Below are 20,819 nucleotides of genomic sequence, written 5' to 3' on the forward strand. Positions count from 1 at the left end.
CCAGTGGCAATTGGTGCCCTGAGTGCAGTTCCAAAAGACCTTGAAGAGCACCTCAACACCATAGGGGCCACAGAAATCACCATCAGCCAATTACAAAAAGCAACTTTACTGGGAACAGCCTATATTCTGCGATGATATCTATAACAACAGCAACAATATTGACAATAAAATTCTGGCATCCCAGGTCCTTGGGAAGGACTCGATGTCTGGATAAAACAAACCAGTCAATAACACCTGTCTGACTGTGTAAACAAGAAATAATAATTCTGTGGCATACATATATCTCAATACTTGGATAAGCACAGATCAGTCCTTTCACAGATCAGCTATTATCAGTCCTAAGTATTCAGGATTCTACAAAGAATGAATTGCTCCTCACAGGTTTCGCATCAGTTACTAACAAAACACAGATCTTTACACACAAACCCATTCCCCTGTTTGCGCTTGTTAAAGGGAGTAAATTAGCCATGATGAGAGATACCAGTTTAGGAAAGTTGATAGACAGAAGCTGCATCTGCAGTTTTCTGCAGAAGCACTTCTGAAGAGGCCAGTACAATCAAGCTGTTTGATCATACCTGTAACACTTGGCATGCGAGCATCCACAATCTCCTTGCACTGAGATACTAGGCCTCAGTTAGGAAGAAACTCATGTAGCTATGGATTTCATCTCTGTAGCATCATTCTTCAAAACCTTCTTAGTGACCATAACAATTTGATATTTTTCTCTGTAGGTTTGTCCCAGACAGTTGATAACAATGTTAAACTACTTTGCAATGTGATGCAATTTGCAAATTCTGAAACCATGCCTCAAGATATTTTGTGCAATCCTTCTGCCATAAGAGGAGATTTGTGAAACATCTTCAGATATTTGGTCCAACTGGGCATCTGCCCAGTACAGTGACAAAATCTTTATACATACAGTAGGCTCCAATTCCTCATGACTCACTTGCCTCAAATTCTTCTATTATCTACTGCCAGCAAGCAGAGGAAACTGAATTGTCACATCACAACTTTTATCTTAGACCATGGGGTTTTGACCTTTAAAAAAAAGGGAGGGGGGAGGTATCCCTTCTGTCTGAAACCTTCAGCTCAGGTAGCCCATAGAATTCTCTCTCTCTCTCTCTCACTCACACACACACACACACACACACCCCTACTTTAAAGTTATGAGACGGATGACTACAGTCACTGGCTTACAACCAAAGTTACTCATGAGTACTTCCATTGAAATTAATAGCACTAGTCAAGAGTAACTTAATCTGGATATAAGCCAGTGACTTTAATAGCCAAGTCCTCTGATCAGGAGGCAACAGGGCTACATCCTAATTACAAGTCAGTGAATTGGGTAAGTGAGAGGGGTCTGTTTACACCTTACAAATCTTAAAAGTAACCCCAAGGGTTCAAGTAAGGAAGAGCAGGATATAAATGTAACAACAACAACAACAACAACAACATCCCTATTACTACACACATTTACTTGAAAGTCCCAATTATTTCAAGTGGACAAGCTTAGGATCACTGATGACTCAAAGCTTCATCCCCACTAAATGACAAAATAGGCCCACTTCTGGGCAAGAAGGCCCACTTCTTGTGGGCAAGAAAATGAAGCAAAAGCCTTCACACTATGATAATAGCCTTTTGCTGATAGTCAGGGGAGATGATTCCTGCAGTTTCTTTTCCTTCCAAGCTTCCATCCTTTTCTTTTCTATGTCCTCCAGCAGAAAGAACTTTCCTGGGTTTCAGCAATTGCTTCTGCCCTTTAAAGTCATCCACCAGTAACAGTATCGCCCGGTTTTGATGATACTGTTACTGAAACAGTGACTTTATATGAATTGAGTTAATGTACCGTATATACTCGAGTATAAGCTGAATTTTTCAGCACCCAAAATGTGCTGAAAAAATCAGCCTCAGCTTATACTCGAGTCATCTATCTGCCCGTGCTAAAATGTCCCCCTGTAATAAAGTACCGTACAAACCGGTCACAATATACCCCACTGATGTCTCAATTAATGTAATTTTATTGGCATTTATTTTGATTATTGAAACTCACCAGTAGCTGCTGCATTTTCCACCCTAGGCTTATACTCGAGTCAATCAGTTTTTTGGTTTCTTAGGTAAAATTAGGTACCTCGGCTTATATTCAGATCAGCTTATACTCGAGAATATATGGTATATCCTACCATACAGGTTAAGCTTGAACCCATGCCTTCCTATAGCCTTGTCGAAACCCTGCTACTTGAGTAATAACAACATTACATAATTCAAAACACTCAAGCAGACCTCATACATTCCCCATAAATCAAATAGTTAGTTCCTAATGAGCTGCAGCAATATGCAGTTAAACTTTGAAGCTAGCCTGCTGGAATCGACACCATGGTGTTATGTAACCTCTTATTTGTGAATCAAGGTAGTAGCCCAAGCATTCTTAGCTTAGAAAAAGCAATGTATTTTTTTAAAAAAAACAAAAACCCACAAAAACCAGTGATAAATCTAGGAGAGCAAGCTGAAGTGAGTTTTATCTTTAATTTAAAAAAAAAATTTAAGGTCTAACTGGGGCCATTTTGTGCCTAAAGGGCACAAACAGTAATAAAATGAACTGTGTGTGGCACTACAAAATAATTGAACGAAATGCATGACTTCTGCCTAGTAGACAGTTCCACCCTTTACCCATACAGTCACAGTAGAGACTGCTTTTCAGAAGCAACTGCTTAATTTCTTAGTGACTAGTATAATTTTGTATAGGAAAAAATGCACGTTTGAGTAATTTAATTTCAGGATGATAAAAAGTTATTTTTTTACCTCAAGTTCAAGGGGCTGTATATAGGAAACTGCCTCATACTGTGTCAGATCATTGGTCAATACATGCTCACTACTGCAAGACTGGCTCTTGACCTCAACCTGTCTGATTGACCAATGTCCTACAAGAGTAGCTCTGGCTACAGTTTTTCAAGTTTATTTTTTTGAATAATTTTAAAATAATTTTTTAAACAACATATAATACTAAGTTATCAAAGAATCAAAACAGTCAAGTCAAATAAATGGGAAATTTCCTTAACTTGATTAACTGGGAGAATTAGTGAAACAATTCTGATTACAATTTATATGCCAATTTCTTTTTAATTTCTCAGGAACATGCATTACAAACTCCATTTGACTTACCATTTGTCTGCAGTGATCTTGCCAGCATTTGTTTATTTTCTTTAAAAACAGAAGACTGTCAAGAGAATCTGTGGTGCAAATGCTAAGGCAAACTACCTGGCTAGACGTTTATGAGACAAGATATTAGTACAATGGTTCTGAAGAGCTACTCAAGAGATTAAAATACAAGTTAGGGTTACAGCTTCAGTCCCAAACTATAATTTCTCATTGAAATTAATGAATCAAATTAGGAGGAATGTCCACCAGATTTCTACTGTAATATCCACATCAATCATTTAAATAAAACCTTAACACTTAAGAAAACCTCAGTTCCATGCAGGGCGCTTTCCAGATTACCCGCAGTTCAGCAGTAATTTACTTTGGCTTGGGCAGGATCGTCTTGAAACTGTAAATAAAGGTTGTTGCGCAAAGCCACCAGCAGTCTTTTCTAGCTTTGCACAAACCTCCTACAACAGGAAAATATAGTGATTTGTAGTACTGTAAAACACAAAAGAAGGCATCAGAAATGTGAATGGCACCTTGCTGACAGTGCAGGGACTGCAATGTCGAAACACAGGCAGTACAGAAGCACACTTACTGGACACATAGTGACAATGTTGTAGGGTATAATCTGGAAAGTGCCCAGAAGAGGCTTCCTATAACATTTGAGAGGAGAAACAGCTTTCTCTTGTCATGGCTTACAGACAGATGAACAAAGGGAACTACTCTACATGCAGGGTGGCCAGAACCTAAGGGGTATACTCATGGGTCAAATGGGCCGTAAGCCAGAATTTGGCTTTTAAAAAGCCAAATCTGGCCACCTAGTCTACATGTAGATCTCCAGATGATGTCCCAGATCCTCAAGAATGTACAGAAATAGCTCTTCCTTGCTGGAACACAACCTAATGATAAGACCCTATTACACTTCTGCAGATATATATATCTCCTTTAATGTAGAAGGTAATCATTGATATTTAAAATGTAGAAGGTAATCATTGATATTTATAATTATTAAAACTGATACAGCTTCACAATGAAAACATGCTGACAAAAACCCTAAACCATAATCAGATGTTCACACTTTGCAGAACCCAATTCCTTTTAAATATAGTAAATCAGATCTTGAAATGCCGCTCCCTGTGGCTGTGCCTGCACGGTTAGGGAGGGTTGTACCTGACCTCAATGGGCAGGACACTCATGGCTGCCATCTTGGTGGGGCCAAGCACATGATCATGCTTCACCAATCAGAGAGACAAGCAGTCCAGCTTTTATAGATTGGTCTCACCTCCTCCCTGCACATTTTCTCTGCAGAGTGGCACCCACCTGCTCACCTCTGTTCTCATTGGGGGATAGCTGGTCACCATTGGGGCCAAGTAAGAAATTGTGGGACTGCACCTGATTAGCGCTGGGTGTGGCCTTTTTTCACCTACTTCTCATTGAATTCTCAAGAATCTTTTCAGGGGGTGCTGCTGCGAGGATTGATTCAGTCACTTTGGCTGGAGAGTGTGGGTGCGGGTAGATAGGATTACCTATTGGTGTTCAGCCGGAGGGCCATTTTGGTTAACAGGCTACCATGGAACAGCCTTTCACGGTTTTGGGGTCTGGAAGATTGGGAATGCCCCCTTTCAGAGGGTTGCTTTACTTACCAACTCAGAACTTTGCAGCTTGGGTTGTGATGGGTCAAGTAGCCCAGCCCTCAGTGTGGGAAAGCCATGTGGTGAGAGGATGTCGGGAGTTTTGCGCCTAACAGTCTCAACACCTGGCTGCTTCGCCCTTGTGTGAGGGACAGTCCTCTTTAGAAGGTTGTTTCCACACAGAGGAGAAGTAGCCACACTCTGGTTAGTTTATAATCCTGTTGCAAGTTAAGTTGTGTTTACTAATAAAGTGGCCCTAGTTTATTCCATTTATGTGTGTCTTGTCTTATTTGGGGTTTTGGGTGCAATGGCAGATTCCAAAGATGTACATTCCCTGTGCAATATTGTTCAAGTCCAAAGTAACCTTGAATATCATCAATGCCATCAACAAATGTTTAGTACATAATTTTTTAAATCAATAAATGATTTTTATACATATAAAGGATATCCCCTAAACTGCAGTATTTGTGCTTTCACATGATCTTCACAGACTTGTTGCAGCTGCTTGTACAGTACAGGTGATGCTTTATAGGAACAGACATTTTCAACGGCCTGTGATGAAACACACACATACAAACACACAGTTAAACAAAATTAACTGGATGAATTAAAATACAATAAGTATCAGGAAACACCAAGTAAGAAACACAGTTTTCTACATACCCTTACAATCCAAAATATTTAATGTATAGTCCAATAAAATTAGCAAATTCTATCAAAAATTCTCAGATTCTAAAACGTCGAGAACAACTTGTTGCGGAGAAATACCTCGATTTTAAATAGTGATGTATCATTGCTGCAGATCGCAAAACAAGGAAGATGTGAAGGCAGGAGGATTAATCAGGAAAACTAAAGAAACAATTCTGAGTTGCCATCACAGCAAATGGAATTATGGGGCCCTGCAGCAGGGGGGATTTCTGACAGGAAAACAGCACAGAAGATTGAACACCCACTACCTCCGTCATGATCCTGACCCAGATCCATTTTGGAGACTGCAGAGCTGCTATTTTTACGTGAACCAGAAAACCTCAATTAGACAATGATGTGTTTCACATCACATCACCCCTAACCCATACTGTAGAAAAAGATGGGAAAACAGAACATACTGGAAGACAACTAATGTATCCACGACATATTCCCATTCTGTCCTCCATGTGCATTTTTTGTACATGTAAACGTTTATTTCAATGAAGTGAACAAAAGTACAGAGCAAAGCACATAAAGGAGAAGAAAACTACAGAACAAGTGTTGAAAAGTTGCTGGTGGGGACAGAATTCAATAGTATTCCTATTTCTGGTCAATCACTTCAGTCCCCATTCACCTGTCACAGACTGATATATTGACACTTACCTGAAAGGTCATACTCCTCAGTGGTAAGGAGTGTATCCTGGATACTGGGTAGATCCTCCCACCTGCTCAAAGACAGGGCCAATAGAAAACTTTACTTGTATCATATCCTGGGAAGAGCTATCCCCTTGGTTTCCAGTCTGATGCTCAGAGTGGGACAAGCTCTGGTGCACAGAAATAGAATGTATGGAGAAAAGAACAAAAAAAACAGTACAATAGTGAACAAGACCAAAAATAGAAGGTAAGGAAAATATTTTTAAAAATATGATTTAGAAGTAGCACAACACCCTGAGAGAGACGGTCCACCAGGAAAGGAAACTGCCCTAGGATAGAGAAGAACAGCCCCCCAGCCAAAGCGCAGGAGGAGAGGATACACTCCCTACCACTGAGGAGAATGACCTTTCAAGTAAGTGTCAATGTATCACTCTCCCTTAGTGGGGGAGTGTATTCTGGATACTGGGATCTGCCAAAGCCCCTTACCCCTATAGGGTAGGACACGAGGCTAGATCTTAGTAGAGACCATCTGCTGCAGGATGTGGTGCCCAAAGGAGGCATCTGCCGAGGTCAATTGTTGTATTTTGTAGTGCCTAATGAACAAAGACCATGTAGCAAAGATCATGTAGCCACCCTACAAATATCCACCAGAAGTGCTAATCTAAAAAGAGTGGCAGAGGTTGCGGCACTTCTACTAGATGAGGGGAAAGGCCCTGGTTAGAGCAGGCAAGAACAACACATTGGCATATCCAGCGTACTAAGGTGGAACTGGAAACCTTTTGACTCAAGCAAGTCCCTAAATGAAATGAAAAGGGAACATCTGAAGGATTTACTGCATCTCAGATAGACCCATATTGCCCTATATATGCCCAGAAAGTGCCAAGTCTTCTCCCTAGTAGAAGAGCCAGCGTGGTGTAGTGGTTAGAGTGCTGGACTAGGACCGGGGAGACCCAAGTTCAAATCCCCATTCAGCCATGATACTAGCTGGGTGATTCTGGGCCAGTCACTTTCTCTCAGCCTAACCTACCTCACAGGGTTGTTGTGAGGAGAAACTCAAGTATGTAGTACACTGCTCTGGGCTCCTTGGAGAGCAGGATATAAAATGTAAAAATAAAAAATAAAAAAAATAAGAGGCTCTGGGACAAAACAAAGGTAGCATGAGCTTTTGTGCTCTGTGAAATAGGGAATTCACCTTGGGAGTGAAAATAGGATCAGGGTGATCCTACTTTCCTTATCCTAATAAGAACATAATCAGGATAGAAAGGCACAGCTCCTTGTGTACAGACAGCACCTCCAGCTCCGACATCCTCTGCGCAGATGTGATAGAAATTAAGAAGGCAACTAATCTAAAGGAATCTAAAGAAAATTGAACAAATGCGTTTAAAGGGGGCCTTGATAAGGGCCTGTAGAAGCAGATTGAGGTCCCATGTGGGAGAAATAATCGCTGTGGGTGGGTTGAGATTAGAAATCCCCTTCGGGAAACTTTTGACATGGGGGTGAGAAGTAAGGCTGGGGGCCCAATGGCAGGTCAGTATTGAGGAAATGGTGGCCACCTGGCATTTTAAAGTATTTGGGTTAAGACCCTTACTCAAGCCCTCAGGAAACCTAACACACTAGAAATAGACGCCTCCCGAGAAGAGATAGCCTGGGTCTTACATCAGTTAGCAAAAGCCTTCTGTAGCAGATTAAAGCCTATGTCTCAGAACAAGGAGAGGAGAGCTGGTCTTGTGGTAGCGAGCATGACTTGCCCTCTTAGCTAAGCAGGGTCCACCCAGGTTGCATATGAATGGGAGACTAAATGTGTGAGCACCGGAAGATATTCCCCTTAGGGGATGGAGCTGCTCTTGGAAGAGTAGAAGGTTCCAAGTTCCCTCCCTGGCATCTCCAAAATAGGGCTGAGAGACTCCTGTTTGCAATCTTGGAGAAGCCACTGCCAGTCTGTGTAGACAATACTGAGCTAGATGGACCTATGGTTTGACTCAGTATATGGCAGCTTCCTATGTTTCTAACAAGCAGGGAAAGAAATGCTTGATCATCCTTGCTGAGCTGCCTGAGTAGGCTTCTCCTAAAACTATTCTGTATTTTTGATAGGTTCAAAATGCTGCCACTAACACCCCACTTATTAACACTCCCTGAGCTTGGGGTGGAATCCCAGGGAAAACTCTCTTTATTTTGTTATTGGATAAGTACAAAATCTTCCATGTTCAAGCCTACACATGGTGAGAAAACTGATAGTTGCTAACGCTGGAGGATGTGTTTGCACCAGAGGAATCACCCTTCGGCCCCTGCTTTTTCTTGAATTAAAAACCAATTCAGAGAGGCTTGTAAAAAGAAAAGAACTTTTAAAAACCAGTTTTATTCAATTACTGCAGACTGCTTCCATCCAAAGCTTTCTCAGCTTTAAATACAGTTAAGAATACTTAGTAGGATTACAAAAATAGGTTGTATTAATGCACACTTAAATGTTTATAGAGCTTTTTGCAACGCCCTAGGTAGGGTGGGCATAGACTTGTTTCTTAGTTTAATTATATTAAAGGTGAACAATAATAGAACAGTATCAGAAATATGCAAAAGGACACTCAACAAAGAAATATAACTTTCTAACACAAAGTCTGACTAAAACTTTCCCCTAAATTAATTTCCCTGAAGCCACAGCCCTGGTACCTTGCCTTGAACTCACCAAACTCCTGATGAGAATTTAAACTTCCTGCCCTCTGGGCTTTCAAGGATCTGCAGAGTTATTCTCCTGCAGCCAACCTCCATGGCCACATGTCCTCCTATGCATCTCCAGCCTAGCTTTCTACTTTCTTGTTCCCAGAATTCCCAGCAACAGCTCCCAGCAACAGCTCTCTAGGTTGCACCCCCCCAGTGGCCTGATTGGGTGATCTCTGTAGGTCACCAGCCTGTCAGTCAAGACAGGGTTCACTTCTGGTTAACGAGAGAGAGGGAGGGGAGCCTGGTCACTACACCCCGCCTCCTTAAATTGAGACTGGTGGCTAGAAACAGGAGTTGACAGCTCCAGTCTCAAAAGGGTTGGGAACACAAAGCTTAACTGCCTAACTTAACTATCTATACATACAAAACACTAATATACAATAACATGTTCAAATAACATTTGGAGTCTCTTGTCCAGTTGCCTCCACCCTCCCCAAGCATCCCTTAGTGTCCAGTGGAGTCTTCAAAGTGTCCCTGTGACAAGGCCACTGTCATGATGGTCGTCTTCTTCTTGTGTTGAGCCCCCCTATAGCCAGTGGTTCTCTCCCTCTGACCACTTCTGGTTAAGGACCCCACCCATATGAGAGGCCTGGTCTGGACCCAATGGCATCATCCCTGCCCCAATGCCCCTTTCAGAAGCATCAATGGTCAGAGTGACAGTTCTTTTAAAGTCTTGGACTTTGAGGATGGGTGGTTTTGTTTGTTTGTTGTTGTTATTGTTGTTTTACTGAGGGCTGCTTTTGACGCCTCTAAAGCAGTTTGATACTCCATCCCCCACATCTCCTCATTATGGCTATTGAAGGAAACACATAAAACAGGCCTGTTGGCCAAGGGGCAGTGAGAGCATCCACCCTCTCTACTCCTTGGGAGTGGTAACGGGACAGAAACTGAGGCAACTTGGTGTTTGTTGGGAAGGTAAAGAGATCCATGAGTGGCTGCCCAAACCGAAGGGCTAAGAGATTGAATCCTTGAGGGCTGAGCAACCACTCAGCCTGGCTGACCTGAGTTCTGCTCAGTATTTAATTCTCCCTTTATGTGGACTGCTGACAGGGAGATTACATTTGTCTCTGCCCATGTCAAAAGGAGAGCTGCCTCCTTCATGAGCACCTTGGACCTTGTGACACCATGGCAGCTGACATACACTTTGGCTGTTGCATAAAGGACACACCTGTGCTTTACTATGAGAATGAACTCCTAGAGTGCCAGGTGGATTGCCAGCAACTCCAGCCAATTGATGCTTTGTTGTTTTTCTTCCTCTCACCATGTTTCCTGTACTATGAGATGCAGACAGTGAGCATCCCACCCCATCAGGCTGGCGTTTGTGGTCGCTTGGATCTGAAATGTTGGAAGGAAATAGACCCCTTGAGTTGTGGCAGGAGATGTCCATCATGCAAGTGAGGCAATCACCGCCCTGGAAAAGCATAGTTTATGACTGGATCCCTTCTTTACCTTGTCCTGCCATGGAAGGAGCGGCCATTGCAATTGGTGGAAGTGGAATCAAGCCCAGGGAACTAACCTGATGATGGATATCATGGATACAACTGACTGAACTTCATGAATCTTGCCCTCAGGAAGTGCTGGAGATGGTGAATGGCCATAGCCATCAATTTGTGTTTTGCTTTCCGTGAGGGCTTGGGTGAGGGGATGAGCCTGTCCACGGGAGGGGATCTGAAATCCAGTAAGTACCTCTGTGAAATGGTCTGGATGACCCAAGTATTCATGGAGGTCTGGCTCATGAGCAAATTCCTGCAGCCCCATCCACTAGGAACAAGGAGTCATTGGGGGTTGTTACGCCTGAACCCCCATTTATTAGGGGTAGTGTTTTGGGAGCTCTTGTTACTGTTGTTGTCCTGAAAGGGAAATAGAGATGTAGACCAAGAAGTGCGATCCTGCTTGGATTGACGGGGATGAAAGGAAGACCATGTGCCTTTGAAGGACTGGGGGAAAGGCTTGCCTGTCTTTCGGTCCTCCTTTGAAGAAGCAGAAGGCATCACCTTTTTCTTGTTCTTTGTTTCCACAAGGACTAGTTCAAGAACTTCACTGAAGAGCTTTTCTCCTTTAAAGGCTGAATTGGCTAGATTGAGTTGTGGCTTTTGATCAACTCTCCAGTTTTTTAACCACAGGATGTGGTACACATAGACATCAGATGCCAGAGCCTGGCTGAGAACTGCTTGGCATCAAGGGAGGAGCTGAACATTAAGGCTGCTGCCTTCCCCAGTTTGTTTAGACCCTGCTTGAGTTTGAGGGAGTCATGTGGAACCAGGGGCCGAAGCTCCTTAATCCTAGCCAAAATAGAATTTGCTATGGAGGCGCACATGGAGAAAGCCGTGGCCTTATGGGACCTGCATCAAATTTATCATCATCCTGGTTCTTTAAATGGTCCTCCCCATCTCCAGGTAAAATGGCTCCAGAGACCAGAACAGCCATCTCAGCATCAATGGGTGGCACCTTTAGTTTGTTCAAAATAGCCCTAGAAGCCATATAACTTCTGAATGGCAAAGGAGGGCCCCTCCCTTCAGCTGGTTTGTCCCACTCAGCCTGGATTGCATTGAGGAAAAGATGAGGGCAATGGACCACTACCTCCTCAGCATGGGCCATTGGGAGTACCTACGGATTCGCTTCAGGTTCTGCAGGGTTGGAACTAGAATTGCCCTCTAAATCTAAAATTTTGCATGCCTTTTGTAGAACAAGAAAGTCACAAAGGAAAAAAGGCGCTGAGAGAAAGGTTGAGACGTATCCACTTCATCTTCACAGAGTTCCCCTTTCTCCCTGTCAGAAACAGAGTCTTTAAGCTCCTGATCTGGATCAGAATCCAGATGTGGATTAAGGGAAAGCAGGGATTAGGAGACCCATGGGGAAATAGAACTGGAGGGAGCTGATTGCCTTGTGTGAGGCTTGAGCTCCTGTCTTGGGAAGGGGAAACAGGATAAGAATCTCTGGCCCTCCTGTTACTTTTTTCTGAAAAGCACCCCCTATCAGTCAGGGGACTGGTGGGTGCTGGCTGCGTTTCCCACGCAGAGGAATTGGCAGGAAGAGCCAGGGTTCGTAGCCTGCTGATTTCCTTTGCCACTAGTCTTTTGAGGACAACCTGAATGTGGATAAGAAACTGTTCCTCCACTTCCTCCTCCCTGGTCACTTTCACCCCTGTGAAGCATGCTGACTGGTGTTTTGAACACCATGCTGACTGGTGTTCTCCTGCTGACTGGTGTTTTGTTTTGGCACTGAGATTGTCATCACACCCTTGGATCATATGTTGGAAGCGGCCCCTTCAAAGAAGGACTGCACGATCTTTCTTTATTCGGTGGTGCTGCCACGGAAGAGCTCTGGTTGGACAGGGAAAGTGGCCTCTTCTCCAATGCCAAGCTTTTTTTCCTGAGCCTTGTAGAGAGATTGGGTGCCCACAGGCATGGAGGGAGTTGTGGTGGTGGCGGCGGCTATGGCCTGTTGCCACTCTTGTTCACAAGTGGAGGCTATCAGGGAGTGCTTGGAATGGGAGTGAGAAACCTTCCTCTTGCTCTGCCCATGTGGGCAGCCATACTCCTGTGGTCCCAAGTTGGAATGATCTGCTGGTCTCTACAGGAGACAGAAAATCAGTTGCGCCTGCCTCCCCTCTCCCCCAACACATGGCTAATCAACATTGGGGATGGCCACAGGGGAAGGCAAAATGAAAGCAAAAGAAAGCAAAGAACAAGCACTGAGCTGCTGAGAAGGCTCCTGCTCCAAGTGAGACAGAGCGAAGACTGGAAGCTCCTCCCAGGATATGATGCAAGTAAAGTTTTCTATTGGCCCTATCTCTGAGCAGGTGGGGGAATCTACCCAGTATCCAGGATACACTCCCCCACTGAAGGAGAATGGGCTCCCCATGACCCAGGGACTCAAGGTCCTAACACACTTGTGCTTGAGCTGCTGCCACCACCTCAAAACACAGTTTCTGAACTGTAACAGCTCACATTTCAGATGGGGGAATAGCATGAATGAATGTTCCCCGACATGAAAAAAACCTGAAGAAAGAAAACTAGATGTCACAAAGAAAAGTTTAAACTAGATATTGCCCTAATGCACCAGAAGAGTGCACACAAACCAACAGTTTGAATGTAGTATGGCACAGCAGGGAAATGACTTGACTAGCAAGCCAGAGGTTGCCAGTTCAAATCCCCACTGGTATGTTTCCAAGACTATAGGAAACACCTATATCAGGCAGCAGTGATATAGGAAGATGCTGAAAGGCATCATCTCATACTGCATGGGAGATGGCAATGGTAAACCCCTCCTGTATTCTACCAAAGACAACCACAGAGCTCTGTGGTCTCCAGGAGTTGACACCGACTCGATGGCACACTTTACTTTACCTTTACAGTCTAGAATCAGTTTTCCACATGATCTGCTGTTTGAGTTGGCCAGCCCTATACAAGCTTCCCAGTCTGCTATAACCATCCTTTTCTTATAATTATTAAAAATAATAATAAACTTGCAACTCTTACTTGATAGAGCTCTTCAAGGTTGTATTTAATTGATGTGCTACTTTGAATTGCTCTGACTGCTTCATGAAGTTTCTGCCAAGTTTCTTGCATGTAGTTATCAGGCAACGTGGGTCTCTCTGTACAAAAGAAACACATGATTTTTTCTTATGAAGCAGAAAAATAAAATACTAATCATCAAGAAATACAGAATACATTATTTTGTGTATCTCTAACAGACACTCCAGTCTTATAAGCTGGTTGATAAAGGGTGTGGGTGGTGGTGGCATCAGGTACACAAATGAGGTATTAACAAAAATTTGTTCTGTAAAGTACTTGGCACAATATTAGCCATAAGTAAATATCACACAGAAACATACTATATGCAAATTTATCACACTTATGTGAAATTCAGCACAAACATATGAAGTGGCAATTAAGATCTGTCTCTGAAAATAGGGTTTTATCATACCCACAAAGTAATGCTGATGTTCATTTCAATAAGATTTCATCACAAGAAGAATGATCATAAGTTCAGTTTAGATTTATTATACCAGGATATGTCTTTCCACATGGAGAAACACAAGGGTTGGGACAGTTCTGACATCAGCTTTTAAGGTGAAAATTTCATTCTCTTTTGACTAGAAACATTTGAGAGGAGTGTGGGGTTTTTTTTAATGGGTATCTGTTTCATACAGAATCCTTCATGTAAGACTTCTTGATGAAGAATCATGAGGGTTAGCTCCCAAGGGCACCCCCCACCACCCACACACACACAGAGCCGAGTATACTTTTGCCAGTGTGTCCATTTACTCCCAGTCATTGCCCTTTGCAGCTTTTGCTTAAAAAAAAAAAAAAAAAAAAGGCCACTTTCAGTGCTGGGATAATCTCTATCCCTTTTATTTTTTTAAAAAAACAACAACAAATGCCCACTGCCATTCATGTTTAATCAGATGTGGCAAAATGAATGGAAATGGTCGTCTGAACACCACAATGTACGCATGGTTACTCAGAAGTAAGTTTCACAATGTCCCTGGTTTACTCCCAGGAAATGTGCACAAGATTGTAGCCAAGTCATTAAAGGGGAACAATCCAGGCAATGGAAAAGAGAACTGGCAGGATTTCAGGAAGTGATTAATTAACAATCAGCCACAGTGACTAGAGAACCAAGAGACACTTAAAACCACATTGTTTCCCTTTGCTCTTCCATTTCAAGCTCCAAATGGGTGCCTTGTCAGAAGTGTATGTATGGTGGGTGGGGGGGGTGATGTTGCAGAAGTTCAATAAACCAGAAGTTCATCACAACAAAATGTAAATATGACTTGCTGGGGACAGCAGGAGGCACAGTGGAGGTACAAACAGGCAATGTTCAGCTCTCTAGTGCATACAAGAAATAGTGACAGGAGCACACAAAATAAACCCATAAGAACTTCTATGTAATAAAGTCCCATTTCTGTATGCAGTTCAATCTGGAAATGTATTACAATTAAGCAGAGAAAAGTCATCTGTCTGAAAAGTCCCAATGTGTGCTAAATTAATAACCTCTTTTTCTGTGCATATAAGGACCTAAGAAGAGCCCTGCTGGCTCATTCCCAAAGGTCCATCTAGTCTAGGTCCTTTCTACTTCCCACAATGGCCAACCGGGTTACAGATACCTTTGGAAGTCCAGAAAAGGGACCTGCAGCCAAACCACAGCTGGATAGGGCTATTTTCCAGGAATCACTATTCAGAGGCAAACAGCCTCTGAACCTGGAGACAGCATATAGCAAGTACCTTCGGAGAAACCTGTCATTTACAAATGTATCTAATCTCCTATTAAAGACATCTAGGCTAGCAGTCACCACAACATACTGTGGCAGTCAATTCCATACATAAATTATGTATGTTGTAAAGAAGTAATTGGTTTTGTCTGTCCTGAATCTTCTACCAACCTATTTCATTGGATGACTCTGGGTTCTAGTATTAAGGGAGAACGAGAAAAAGTCCCCCTAGCCACTTTCTGCCAACCATGAATCTATATATATAATTCTCCTGGGTGTGCCTTTCGAACGTGCGTCCCGGCAGCCCAGCTGATTGGCTGGGCTGCGGGGCGCCTGATTGGGTAAGGCGCACCCAGGAGAATTGGCTGGCTGGGCAGCTGCGGAGGCAAGGCGGCGGGCCAGGCCGTGGCGGCGGCGGCGGGCCAGGCTATGGTGGCGGGCCCCAGCCCGGCCGCAGATGTGAGGCAGTGGGGGCAGCCCGGTGGTGGTGCGGCAGCGGCAGGGTGGCCCGGCCCGGCAGCCGTGGTGGCGGGACCCGGCCCGGCTGCGGCGCCCAGCCGCGGCGGCACCCAGGAAAACCGCGTAGGCGGCCCGACCGCTGCGGTTGCGGCAGCTGCAGAGGCGGCGGCGGGCCGCGGAGGCAAGGAGGCAGCGGGCCCAGCTGCTGAGGCAAGGCAAGGCAGGCCCAGCCGCAGCAGCAGCACCTCGGCCGCGCTCTTATCTGGCAGCCTGGGCCCGGCCAGAGACTGGGGCAGGTGTGGTGGGGGGAAGAGGTAGCTGGCCCCAAAGAGCACACAGATGCTCTGTGTGGGGGGTCAGCTAGTAATTTTATAAACTTCTATCATGCTCCATGTTGAGTGGTTTTTTGTTTTTTTTTTCAAATTAAAACGTCCCAAATGTGTTAATCTTTACTCATATAGAAGGTGCTCTAGGCCCCGGATCATTTTGATTACCATTTTCTGCATCTTTTTCACCTGCACCATATGTGAATTAAAAGTGTCACAAACACTTCAATCCTATGCACACTTACTTCCAAATTTTCCCATTGAACTCAGAGGGATTTATTTCCAAGTAAACATGTGTATGATTACACTGCAGATGTAGTGCAAAGAACAGGCATAGTTTGCACTTCATCCCCTTTCAATTCCCTTCAATTTTGAGGTCTGGGGAAAATGGTGCCATGAGCAGTTGTTCTGGCGGATTTCTCCGCCAAGAACTGCACTAACTCTTTGGAGTAATAGGTTTGTTATCAATCAGGAAGATTGATCACAGAGGAAAAATAGAGCTGTCACCTGAGAGCAGACTGGAGTAAACATACAAGGAAATCGAAACAGAAACAAATCATGAAACGCCAGACGAACTCAGGAGAGACTTTCCAGGAAGTTTCTCACCCGAAGAGAAGAGAGCAATAACATCTGTTTTATTAGTGACTGCCTTCCCCAATTTTAATTTCTGTAATTTTCTTTTGCTGTTTCCTCTCTGTTCTTACTCTCCAAACTTCAAGACCATCAAGGTACTCTTTTTTTTTTTTTTGAGCTGAGGATTCATGCTACTTCTAACAAAGAAATCACCGACCAGAACAGCATAGAAGACTCAGCTTCCAGTTAACTATAGCACTTGCTGTTAAGGATTTACAACTCTTAAGGATTTACAATTTAGGCAACCTTTGAGTTATCTAACACTTTGAAATGGGATGGATTTTCTACCTTAGTTAAACAAGAGGACGAATAATCAAAATGCAGGCTCAAGGTTTGTTCATAACTAATCTGTTAATCTTTAATTTTGCTAGACACTTCTGAAAGGATCTACATATCTCAAAAAGAAGCTCAACGATGCTTTTCTTCTTCTCCCTTTCCCCCCCTTTTGACACCACCTTTTACATATTCTTTTTAAAATATGTATATATGAATTGGTAGTGGAGTAATGAGACAATGCTTAACATTTTAATACGTTTCTCTGGTTTGGCAATGTTCGCCCCCCCCTCTTTTTTTTTGGACGACTATCATTTATGGATTTCTTATGGATTATTCAAGCCTTTAATTGTTATTATCAAACTATCTGAGGATTTTGATGTCAAATTGCCACTGGACTTTGGCAATTTGGCAATGATCAACACTTTATTACATTTTACCAGATTAATAAGGATTAACATTTTATTACAATCTAAGGATGCTTTTTTGGATGACTATCATTAATGGAATATTGAAACCTTTAACTGTCTTACCAGGCTATTTGAGGATTCTGATGTTGAACTTTATTAAAGTTATTGACCGAATGGAACAAGACTGCGGTCTCAGGTTTCAGTCATTGACTTTACGTTGCTTAAGGATTTACAGCTTAAATAATTTTGGAGTAATGAACACCATCTAATACTATATGACGGGTACAGAAGTCTATTATTGAAGTCAGATTGGATTTCTTTTCTTTCCCTTTTTTGCATGGCATTGGTAAAGAAGAATCTTTCTCAGTTGTGAGAGTTTTGGCTTCTTATCTCTCATGCAGAACATCTGCAGGCTATCCTGAGAAAGCTGTCATCCCCCGATGGCATATTCTTATCTGTTTTGGAGTTCAAACTAACCATTATTTGCCTCTGGGAAGAAGAGGAACCTTTAATATGTTAATCATCAGATATTAATGGATTTTTGGTCTTTAGACCTGCTTATTAATTTAGAACTATAGTTTTAGAAATTTAAAGCATTTTTCACTGTCTTGGGATTGGAGACTTGTGTATGGTTAAATCTTTATAAAATGTGTTAACCTCCTAGAAAGGTCATGAAGACTCTGCCTGGATAATTGACAATATTTACAGCTTTCAAGTACGACTGTGGATTTATAACCCAAGCAATCTTCGAGTAAGGATCATTGTAATCAGTCTCAGGACAGCATGATTTAAAGCTTTGAACTGGCTCACGAGACTGTGTTGAACAATTAGTGAAGAGCTTCATCTATCCATGAGAACTCTCTCTCTTATCTTGAAACAGAACACCTGGTTCCAGTTTGTTTTCGTAAAGGACTTGAGAAAGTTGAAAACTTCCCAACGCAGCATATTCTAATTTGCCAGAGGACAGTGGGGGCTATTTTAACTGTTTCTTCTCTCCCTAGGAAAAACAGTTTGTGTTATTTTAACTATCAGATAACGGACATGCGTTAATCTGGACTTTAGTGCCTGCTATTAGATGAGGAACTATACTGTTAGGTAAATTCCTGTATTAACTCTTGCATTCCCTGTAAACATTACTTGGTAACTCATTTTTCGGGAATTCTACACTACCAAAGTATAGTCAAGCTCAAGTATTCCCTTGTCTTTCTACTTGGTACTACTGTTAAGAGGGAATTCAGTTTGGGCCTACTTTTAACTTGAAGGAAACTCTTGTGAAGTTGCTTTTTGAGGATCACACGTACTGAACATTATTATTTCCTGTGAAATTGCTTGGTGGTAAACAAAGTAGGAAATTTAGCAAGTTTATTTTAAAAAGTAGGGATTAACATGTCTGTCAAAATGATGTCCTACAACCAATTCTTTCTTTCAGTTATGGGAGAGCTTAATAAGATCTCCTCACAAATAGATAGTCTGACTGCAAAGTTATCTTTTCAACAGGAGGGATTTCAGACCAATTCAGAGGCTAGATCTCAGATGACTTCTCTCTTTTTGAATTTTTTTTATTGGTTTTTACAATATCTTAACAATCCCATTACATCTAATTAAGTAAATATTGACTTCCCGCTCACCAATCAGCACGATTCATTAACTATACAAGTCAACCATTGCTATAGTAATTCAAAACATCTATCCTACACATTGCAAACTCGATTTTACTCTACCCAACCTGCTATTATTACTAAATTTCAAACCCTGCTGAAAGGTCCATATTAGAAAAACAGTTCTTTAAGTATAGTAAGAATGGTTTCCAATCTTCTTTAAAACATTCCAAGTTTTCATCCCTTATCAATACTGTAAGGTTTGCCATCTCAGCATATTCCAAAATTTTTATTACCAATCTTCTTTTGAGGGCATTTTATTGTCCTTCCATTTCTGCGCATATACTATTCTGGCTGCCGTGACTGCATACATAAAAAATGTTAAGTTTCTTCTGGAAAACTCTCCTTGCATTATTCAGAGCAGGAAGGATTCTGGCCTCTTAGGAAATGTCATTTTAAAAATTTTCTTCAACTCATTATATATCATATCCCAAAAGGCCTTTGCCTTCCCGCAAGACCACCACATATGAAAAAAAGTTCCTTCACAATGTCCACATTTCCAACATTTGTTTGGAACATTTTTATACATTAAAGCTAATTTTTTGGGTGTCAAATACCACCTGTACATCATCTTGTAATAATTTTCTTTTAAAGTATAACATGCAGTAAACTTTAAATCCATTTTCCATAATTTTTCCCAAGCTGCCATATCTATATTATGACCCACATCTTGAGCCCATTTTATCATAGTCGTTTTAACCACTTCATCTCTTGTCTCCTCCAAAAGCAACAGCTTATACATCTTAGAAACTAATTTTTCGTCATTTTCACACAGCTCCTTCTCAAATCTCGACATCTGATCCTCAAATCCAACTTTAAGATCCTTTTTATAGATTTCATTTAACTGATGGTACTGAAACCAGTTACTAACCAAATCTTGTACTTCAATTAGGTTTTTTAATTTACAGCCCTGTTCTTGGAAACATAACAAATCCCTGTAGGTACCCCATTCAGGTTGCATATTTACCTCTTTACGTGCTAAAGCTTCAATCGGGGACAACCATAATGGAGTTTTAGATTCCAACCATTTTTTATATTTTACCCACACTCTCATTAGACTCCTTCTTACATAGTGATTAAGAAAATCTTTATGCACTTTAGTTTTCTCATGCCACAGATATGAATGCCATCCAAACCTTCTAACGAACCCTTCCAGATCAAGTATTCTGGGATTTCTTAATGTTATCCATTCTTTTAACCGCGTCAAACAGCATCAAAATACAACCTTAAATCTGGCAGGGTAAGACCACCTCTTTCTTTAGCATCTGTTAAATTTTTAAATTTAATTCTTGATCTTTTCCCTTGCCAAACAAATTTGGTTTTTGTCCTTTTGCCATTGCTTGAAACAAGTTAAGGTGTTAATTATAGGAACAGTCTGAAAAAGAAACAGCATTTTAGGTAAAACAACTGAAATTCTTCCCATTAAAGATAAGTTCATTCTAGTCCATCTTTGCAAGTCAGTTTTTACTGTATTCCATATTTTGATATAATTATTTGAAAACAACAAAGAGTTTTTGTTTGTCAACCAGACGCCCGAATATTTAATTTTCCACTTTCAGTTCACTTATTTCAAAAAATCTATCATTAGATTTCTGGCCCATATTTTTTGTCAATACCTTGGTTTTAATCTTATTTATATAAAACCCAGCCAATTGGCCAAATTGTTGTATTTTTTGCAAAAGTCTTCCGATCTTCTCTAATGGATTTTCTAGAAAAAACACCACATCATCCACAAAGGCTCTAAGTTTCCCAACTTTCGGGCCTTGTATTTGATCATCTTCTCTAATATTTCTCCAAAGCACTTCCAGTACTAATATAAAAAGTAATGGGGACAATGAACAGTCTTGCCTAGTTCCTTTTTGTATTTTACAATTATCTGATAATTCCCCATTTATAATAATTTTAGCGTATTGCTACGAATATATTGTCTTGATAGCCCTAATAAAATTATTACCAGCTCCCATTACATCCAATAGCATCCACATAAACTGCCAGGAGACATTGTCAAATGCTTT

General features: G+C 41.8%; 1 protein-coding gene across 6 annotated transcripts in view; it reads right to left on the minus strand.

Annotated features, from left to right (window-relative positions):
* Positions 1–20,819, minus strand: part of CUL4A (cullin 4A) — a 105,053-nt gene that overhangs the window by 75,118 nt on the left and 9,116 nt on the right. For 4 of the 6 annotated variants that reach the window (XM_053307155.1, XM_053307157.1, XM_053307156.1 and 1 more), the window contains 3 exons: positions 13,310–13,425; positions 5,220–5,324; positions 3,160–3,228 (listed from right to left, as the gene is read on the minus strand). In XM_053307155.1, the coding sequence (XP_053163130.1) occupies positions 3,160–3,228; positions 5,220–5,324; positions 13,310–13,425 (290 nt within the window). Of the gene's footprint in view, positions 1–3,159; positions 3,229–5,219; positions 5,325–6,122; positions 6,284–13,309; positions 13,426–20,819 lie in introns of those variants that run through there. The other 2 variants (XM_053307160.1, XM_053307158.1) reach the window with 2 other exon arrangements.

The sequence above is a fragment of the Hemicordylus capensis genome, chromosome 3 (assembly GCF_027244095.1).
Source record: "Hemicordylus capensis ecotype Gifberg chromosome 3, rHemCap1.1.pri, whole genome shotgun sequence".
Classification (NCBI taxonomy): Eukaryota; Metazoa; Chordata; class Lepidosauria; order Squamata; family Cordylidae; genus Hemicordylus; species Hemicordylus capensis.